The sequence below is a fragment of the Notothenia rossii genome (assembly GCF_949606895.1).
Source record: "Notothenia rossii genome assembly, contig: scaffold_132, whole genome shotgun sequence".
Classification (NCBI taxonomy): domain Eukaryota; kingdom Metazoa; phylum Chordata; class Actinopteri; order Perciformes; family Nototheniidae; genus Notothenia; species Notothenia rossii.
In genome coordinates, this window is record NW_027640307.1 from 133758 (window position 1) to 142836 (window position 9079).

The 9079-nt window shown below is 43.9% G+C and overlaps 1 protein-coding gene across 3 annotated transcripts in view; it reads left to right on the forward strand.

Moving 5' to 3' along the window:
* LOC307026817 (platelet-derived growth factor receptor beta-like) overlaps nt 1-2026 on the forward strand; it is a 39570-nt gene extending 37544 nt beyond the window's left edge. Inside the window, exons 22-23 of one of the 3 annotated variants that reach the window (XM_079694955.1) lie at nt 357-479; nt 1556-2026. In XM_079694955.1, the coding sequence (XP_079551081.1) occupies nt 357-479; nt 1556-1699 (267 nt within the window). In that variant the 3' untranslated portion in view covers nt 1700-2026. The remainder of the gene's footprint in view (nt 1-356; nt 480-1555) is intronic. The other 2 variants (XM_079694956.1, XM_079694957.1) reach the window with 2 other exon arrangements.
* Nucleotides 2027-9079: the final 7053 nt, after the last annotated feature.

Sequence of the window (9079 nt, forward strand, 5' to 3'; positions counted from 1 at the left end):
GAGTGTGTGAGTGTGTGCCCTCCTCAGTGAGTGTGTGTCCTCCTCAGTGAGTGTGTGAGTGTGTGTCCTCCTCAGTGAGTGCGTGAGTGTGTGTCCTCCTCAGTGAGTGTGTGAGTGTGTGTCCTCCTCAGTGAGTGTGTGTCCTCCTCAGTGAGTGTGTGAGTGTGTGTCCTCCTCAGTGAGTGTGTGTCCTCCTCAGTGAGTGTGTGAGTGTGTGTCCTCCTCAGTGAGTGTGTGAGTGTGTGTCCTCCTCAGTGAGTGCGTGTCCTCCTCAGTGAGTGTGTGAGTGTGTGTCCTCCTCAGTGAGTGTGTGAGTGTGTGTCCTCCTCACTGAGTGTGTGAGTGTGTGTCCTCAGGTCGTCCACAGGGACCTGGCAGCCAGGAACGTCCTGGTCTGCGAGCGGAAGCTGCTGAAGGTCTGTGACCTCAGTCTGGCCAGAGACCTGTCGAAGGACCAGGACTACACGGCCAGAGGGATCGTGAGGACCCTTCTTTGATCTTTGTCACGTGTAAACCTTATCCCTGAGTTGCTCTGAGCCTGCCCTCTGCCCTCTGTCCTCTGTCCTCTGTCCTCTGTCCTCTGCCCTCTGCCCTCTGCCCTCTGTCCTCTGCCCTCTGTCCTCTGTCCTCTCTCCTCTGCCCTCTGCCCTCTGTCCTCTGCCCTCTGTCCTCTGTCCTCTGTCCTCTGCCCTCTGTCCTCTGCCCTCTGTCCTCTGTCCTCTGCCCTCTGTCCTCTGTCCTCTGCCCTCTGTCCTCTGTCCTCTTCCCTCTGTCCTCTGTCCTCTGTCCTCTGTCCTCTGCCCTCTGTCCTCTCTCCTCTGCCCTCTGTCCTCTGTCCTCTGCCCTCTATCCTCTGTCCTCTGCCCTCTGTCCTCTGTCCTCTGCCCTCTGTCCTCTGTCCTCTGCCCTCTATCCTCTGTCCTCTGCCCTCTGTCCTCTGTCCTCTGCCCTCTATCCTCTATCCTCTGTCCTCTGTCCTCTGCTCTGTGTCCTCTGTCCTCTGCCCTCTGTCCTCTGTCCTCTGCCCTCTCTCCTTGGTCCTCTGCCCTCTGCCCTCTGTCCTCTATCCTCTGCCCTCTGCCCTCTGTCCTTGCTCTCTGTCCTCTGTCCTCTGTCCTCTGCCCTCTGTCCTCTGCACTCTGTCCTCTGTCCTTGGTCCTCTGTCCTCTATCCTCTGCCCTCTGTCCTCTGCTCTCTGTCCTCTGTCCTCTATCCTCTACCCTCTGCCCTCTGTCCTCTATCCTCTGCCCTCTGTCCTCTGCTCTCTGTCCTCTGTCCTCTATCCTCTACCCTCTACCCTCTGTCCTCTATCCTCTATCCTCTACCCTCTGTCCTCTGTCCTCTATCCTCTGCCCTCTGTCCTCTACCCTCTGCCCTCTGTCCTCTGTCCTCTATCCTCTACCCTCCACCCTCTGTCCTCTGTCCTCTATCCTCTGCCCTCTGTCCTCTACCCTCTGCCCTCTGTCCTCTGTCCTCTACCCTCCACCCTCTGTCCTCTGTCCTTTACCCTCTATCCTCTGCACTCTGTCCTCGGCCCTCTGTCCTCTGTCCTCAGAGCTTCCTGCCCGTCAGGTGGATGTCTCCAGAGAGCCTCTTCCAGAACCTGTTCAGCTGCCAGAGCGACGTCTGGTCCTACGGGGTCCTGCTGTGGGAGCTCTTCTCTCTGGGTGAGGCTCATCACATACAGAGCATCAACTAGTTCCTTAGTCATCACATACAGAGCATCAACTAGTTCCTTAGTCATCACATACAGAGCATCAACTGGTTCCTTAGTCATCACATACAGAGCATCAGCTAGTTCCTTAGTCATCACATACAGAGCATCAACTAGTTCCTTAGTCATCACATACAGAGCATCAGCTAGTTCCTTAGTCATCACATACAGAGCATCAACTAGTTCCTTAGTCATCACATACAGAGCATCAGCTAGTTCCTTAGTCATCACATACAGAGCATCAACTAGTTCCTTAGTCATCACATACAGAGCATCAACTAGTTCCTTAGTCATCACATACAGAGCATCAACTAGTTCCTTAGTCATCACATACAGAGCATCAGCTAGTTCCTTAGTCATCACATACAGAGCATCAACTAGTTCCTTAGTCATCACATACAGAGCATCAGCTAGTTCCTTAGTCATCACATACAGAGCATCAACTAGTTCCTTAGTCATCACATACAGAGCATCAACTAGTTCCTTAGTCATCACATACAGAGCATCAGCTAGTTCCTTAGTCATCACATACAGAGCATCAACTGGTTCCTTAGTCATCACATACAGAGCATCAACTAGTTCCTTAGTCATCACATACAGAGCATCAACTGGTTCCTTAGTCATCACATACAGAGCATCAACTAGTTCCTTAGTCATCACACACAGAGCATCAACTAGTTCCTTAGTCATCACATACAGAGCATCAGCTAGTTCCTTAGTCATCACATACAGAGCATCAACTAGTTCCTTAGTCATCACATACAGAGCATCAACTAGTTCCTTAGTCATCACATACAGAGCATCGACTAGTTCCTTAGTCATCACATACAGAGCATCAGCTAGTTCCTTAGTCATCACATACAGAGCATCAACTAGTTCCTTAGTCATCACATACAGAGCATCAGCTAGTTCCTTAGTCATCACATACAGAGCATCAGCTAGTTCCTTAGTCATCACATACAGAGCATCAGCTAGTTCCTTAGTCATCACATACAGAGCATCAGCTAGTTCCTTAGTCATCACATACAGAGCATCAGCTAGTTCCTTAGTCATCACATACAGAGCATCGACTAGTTCCTTAGTCATCACATACAGAGCATCAACTAGTTCCTTAGTCATCACATACAGAGCATCAGCTAGTTCCTTAGTCATCACATACAGAGCATCAACTAGTTCCTTAGTCATCACATACAGAGCATCAACTAGTTCCTTAGTCATCACATACAGAGCATCAACTAGTTCCTTAGTCATCACATACAGAGCATCAGCTAGTTCCTTAGTCATCACATACAGAGCATCAGCTAGTTCCTTAGTCATCACATACAGAGCATCAGCTAGTTCCTTAGTCATCACATACAGAGCATCAACTAGTTCCTTAGTCATCACATACAGAGCATCAGCTAGTTCCTTAGTCATCACATACAGAGCATCAGCTAGTTCCTTAGTCATCACATACAGAGCATGAGCTAGTTCCTTAGTCATCACATACAGAGCATCAACTAGTTCCTTAGTCATCACATACAGAGCATCAACTAGTTCCTTAGTCATCACATACAGAGCATCAACTAGTTCCTTAGTCATCACATACAGAGCATCAGCTAGTTCCTTAGTCATCACATACAGAGCATCAACTAGTTCCTTAGTCATCACATACAGAGCATCAACTAGTTCCTTAGTCATCACATACAGAGCATCAGCTAGTTCCTTAGTCATCACATACAGAGCATCAACTAGTTCCTTAGTCATCAAATACAGAGCATCAGCTAGTTCCTTAGTCATCACATACAGAGCATCAGCTAGTTCCTTAGTCATCACATACAGAGCATCAACTAGTTCCTTAGTCATCACATACAGAGCATCAGCTAGTTCCTTAGTCATCACATACAGAGCATCAACTAGTTCCTTAGTCATCACATACAGAGCATCAACTGGTTCCTTAGTCATCACATACAGAGCATCAGCTAGTTCCTTAGTCATCACATACAGAGCATCAACTGGTTCCTTAGTCATCACATACAGAGCATCAACTAGTTCCTTAGTCATCACATACAGAGCATCAGCTAGTTCCTTAGTCATCACATACAGAGCATCAACTAGTTCCTTAGTCATCACATACAGAGCATCAGCTAGTTCCTTAGTCATCACATACAGAGCATCAACTAGTTCCTTAGTCATCACATACAGAGCATCAACTAGTTCCTTAGTCATCACATACAGAGCATCAACTAGTTCCTTAGTCATCACATACAGAGCATCAACTAGTTCCTTAGTCATCACATACAGAGCATCAACTAGTTCCTTAGTCATCACATACAGAGCATCAGCTAGTTCCTTAGTCATCACATACAGAGCATCAGCTAGTTCCTTAGTCATCACATACAGAGCATCAGCTAGTTCCTTAGTCATCACATACAGAGCATCAACTAGTTCCTTAGTCATCACATACAGAGCATCAGCTAGTTCCTTAGTCATCACATACAGAGCATCAGCTAGTTCCTTAGTCATCACATACAGAGCATCAGCTAGTTCCTTCGTCATCACATACAGAGCATCAGCTAGTTCCTTAGTCATCACATACAGAGCATCAACTAGTTCCTTAGTCATCACATACAGAGCATCAACTAGTTCCTTAGTCATCACATACAGAGCATCAACTAGTTCCTTAGTCATCACATACAGAGCATCAACTAGTTCCTTAGTCATCACATACAGAGCATCAGCTAGTTCCTTAGTCATCACATACAGAGCATCAGCTAGTTCCTTAGTCATCACATACAGAGCATCAACTAGTTCCTTAGTCATCACATACAGAGCATCAGCTAGTTCCTTAGTCATCACATACAGAGCATCAGCTAGTTCCTTAGTCATCACATACAGAGCATCAGCTAGTTCCTTAGTCATCACATACAGAGCATCAACTAGTTCCTTAGTCATCACATACAGAGCATCAACTAGTTCCTTAGTCATCACATACAGAGCATCAACTAGTTCCTTAGTCATCACATACAGAGCATCAACTAGTTCCTTAGTCATCACATACAGAGCATCAGCTAGTTCCTTAGTCATCACATACAGAGCATCAGCTAGTTCCTTAGTCATCACATACAGAGCATCAACTAGTTCCTTAGTCATCACATACAGAGCATCAGCTAGTTCCTTAGTCATCACATACAGAGCATCAACTAGTTCCTTAGTCATCACATACAGAGCATCAGCTAGTTCCTTAGTCATCACATACAGAGCATCAACTAGTTCCTTAGTCATCACATACAGAGCATCAGCTAGTTCCTTAGTCATCACATACAGAGCATCAACTAGTTCCTTAGTCATCACATACAGAGCATCAACTAGTTCCTTAGTCATCACATACAGAGCATCAACTAGTTCCTTAGTCATCACATACAGAGCATCAACTAGTTCCTTAGTCATCACATACAGAGCATCAGCTAGTTCCTTAGTCATCACATACAGAGCATCAGCTAGTTCCTTAGTCATCACATACAGAGCATCAACTAGTTCCTTAGTCATCACATACAGAGCATCAACTGGTTCCTTAGTCATCACATACAGAGCATCAACTAGTTCCTTAGTCATCACATACAGAGCATCAGCTAGTTCCTTAGTCATCACATACAGAGCATCAACTAGTTCCTTAGTCATCACATACAGAGCATCAACTAGTTCCTTAGTCATCACATACAGAGCATCAGCTAGTTCCTTAGTCATCACATACAGAGCATCAACTAGTTCCTTAGTCATCACATACAGAGCATCAGCTAGTTCCTTAGTCATCACATACAGAGCATCAACTAGTTCCTTAGTCATCACATACAGAGCATCAGCTAGTTCCTTAGTCATCACATACAGAGCATCAACTAGTTCCTTAGTCATCACATACAGAGCATCAGCTAGTTCCTTAGTCATCACATACAGAGCATCAACTAGTTCCTTAGTCATCACATACAGAGCATCAACTAGTTCCTTAGTCATCACATACAGAGCATCAACTAGTTCCTTAGTCATCACATACAGAGCATCAACTAGTTCCTTAGTCATCACATACAGAGCATCAGCTAGTTCCTTAGTCATCACATACAGAGCATCAGCTAGTTCCTTAGTCATCACATACAGAGCATCAACTAGTTCCTTAGTCATCACATACAGAGCATCAGCTGGTTCCTTAGTCATCACATACAGAGCATCAACTAGTTCCTTAGTCATCACATACAGAGCATCAAGCTAGTTCCTTAGTCATCACATACAGAGCATCAACTAGTTCCTTAGTCATCACATACAGAGCATCAACTAGTTCCTTAGTCATCACATACAGAGCATCAGCTAGTTCCTTAGTCATCACATACAGAGCATCAGCTAGTTCCTTAGTCATCACATACAGAGCATCAACTAGTTCCTTAGTCATCACATACAGAGCATCAGCTAGTTCCTTAGTCATCACATACAGAGCATCAGCTAGTTCCTTAGTCATCACATACAGAGCATCAACTAGTTCCTTAGTCATCACATACAGAGCATCACTAGTCATCACATACAAGCATCAACTAGTTCCTTAGTCATCACATACAGAGCATCAGCTAGTTCCTTAGTCATCACATACAGAGCATCAGCTAGTTCCTTAGTCATCACATACAGAGCATCAACTAGTTCCTTAGTCATCACATACAGAGCATCAGCTAGTTCCTTAGTCATCACATACAGAGCATCAGCTAGTTCCTTAGTCATCACATACAGAGCATCAACTAGTTCCTTAGTCATCACATACAGAGCATCAACTAGTTCCTTAGTCATCACATACAGAGCATCAGCTAGTTCCTTAGTCATCACATACAGAGCATCAACTAGTTCCTTAGTCATCACATACAGAGCATCAACTAGTTCCTTAGTCATCACATACAGAGCATCAGCTAGTTCCTTAGTCATCACATACAGAGCATCAGCTAGTTCCTTAGTCATCACATACAGAGCATCAACTAGTTCCTTAGTCATCACATACAGAGCATCAGCTAGTTCCTTAGTCATCACATACAGAGCATCAACTAGTTCCTTAGTCATCACATACAGAGCATCAACTAGTTCCTTAGTCATCACATACAGAGCATCAGCTAGTTCCTTAGTCATCACATACAGAGCATCAGCTAGTTCCTTAGTCATCACATACAGAGCATCAGCTAGTTCCTTAGTCATCACATACAGAGCATCAACTAGTTCCTTAGTCATCACATACAGAGCATCAACTAGTTCCTTAGTCATCACATACAGAGCATCAACTAGTTCCTTAGTCATCACATACAGAGCATCAACTAGTTCCTTAGTCATCACATACAGAGCATCAACTAGTTCCTTAGTCATCACATACAGAGCATCAACTAGTTCCTTAGTCATCACATACAGAGCATCAACTAGTTCCTTAGTCATCACATACAGAGCATCAACTAGTTCCTTAGTCATCACATACAGAGCATCAACTAGTTCCTTAGTCATCACATACAGAGCATCAACTAGTTCCTTAGTCATCACATACAGAGCATCAACTAGTTCCTTAGTCATCACATACAGAGCATCAACTAGTTCCTTAGTCATCACATACAGAGCATCAACTAGTTCCTTAGTCATCACATACAGAGCATCAACTAGTTCCTTAGTCATCACATACAGAGCATCAACTAGTTCCTTAGTCATCACATACAGAGCATCAACTAGTTCCTTAGTCATCACATACAGAGCATCAACTAGTTCCTTAGTCATCACATACAGAGCATCAACTAGTTCCTTAGTCATCACATACAGAGCATCAACTAGTTCCTTAGTCATCACATACAGAGCATCACTAGTTCCTTAGTCATCACATACAGAGCATCAACTAGTTCCTTAGTCATCACATACAGAGCATCAACTAGTTCCTTAGTCATCACATACAGAGCATCAACTAGTTCCTTAGTCATCACATACAGAGCATCAACTAGTTCCTTAGTCATCACATACAGAGCATCAACTAGTTCCTTAGTCATCACATACAGAGCATCAACTAGTTCCTTAGTCATCACATACAGAGCATCAACTAGTTCCTTAGTCATCACATACAGAGCATCAACTAGTTCCTTAGTCATCACATACAGAGCATCAACTAGTTCCTTAGTCATCACATACAGAGCATCAACTAGTTCCTTAGTCATCACATACAGAGCATCAACTAGTTCCTTAGTCATCACATACAGAGCATCAACTAGTTCCTTAGTCATCACATACAGAGCATCAGCTAGTTCCTTAGTCATCACATACAGAGCATCAGCTAGTTCCTTAGTCATCACATACAGAGCATCAACTAGTTCCTTAGTCATCACATACAGAGCATCAACTAGTTCCTTAGTCATCACATACAGAGCATCAGCTAGTTCCTTAGTCATCACATACAGAGCATCAGCTAGTTCCTTAGTCATCACATACAGAGCATCACTAGTTCCTTAGTCATCACATACAGAGCATCAGCTAGTTCCTTAGTCATCACATACAGAGCATCACTAGTTCTTAGTCATCACATACAGAGCATCACTAGTTCCTTAGTCATCACATACAGAGCATCAACTAGTTCCTTAGTCATCACATACAGAGCATCAGCTAGTTCCTTAGTCATCACATACAGAGCATCAGCTAGTTCCTTAGTCATCACATACAGAGCATCAGCTAGTTCCTTAGTCATCACATACAGAGCATCAACTAGTTCCTTAGTCATCACATACAGAGCATCAACTAGTTCCTTAGTCATCACATACAGAGCATCAACTAGTTCCTTAGTCATCACATACAGAGCATCAGCTAGTTCCTTAGTCATCACATACAGAGCATCAGCTAGTTCCTTAGTCATCACATACAGAGCATCAACTAGTTCCTTAGTCATCACATACAGAGCATCAACTAGTTCCTTAGTCATCACATACAGAGCATCAGCTAGTTCCTTAGTCATCACATACAGAGCATCAACTAGTTCCTTAGTCATCACATACAGAGCATCACTAGTTCCTTAGTCATCACATACAGAGCATCAACTAGTTCCTTAGTCATCACATACAGAGCATCAACTAGTTCCTTAGTCATCACATACAGAGCATCAACTAGTTCCTTAGTCATCACATACAGAGCATCAACTAGTTCCTTAGTCATCACATACAGAGCATCAACTAGTTCCTTAGTCATCACATACAGAGCATCAACTAGTTCCTTAGTCATCACATACAGAGCATCAACTAGTTCCTTAGTCATCACATACATGAGCATCAACTAGTTCCTTAGTCATCACATACAGAGCATCAACTAGTTCCTTAGTCATCACATACAGAGCATCAACTAGTT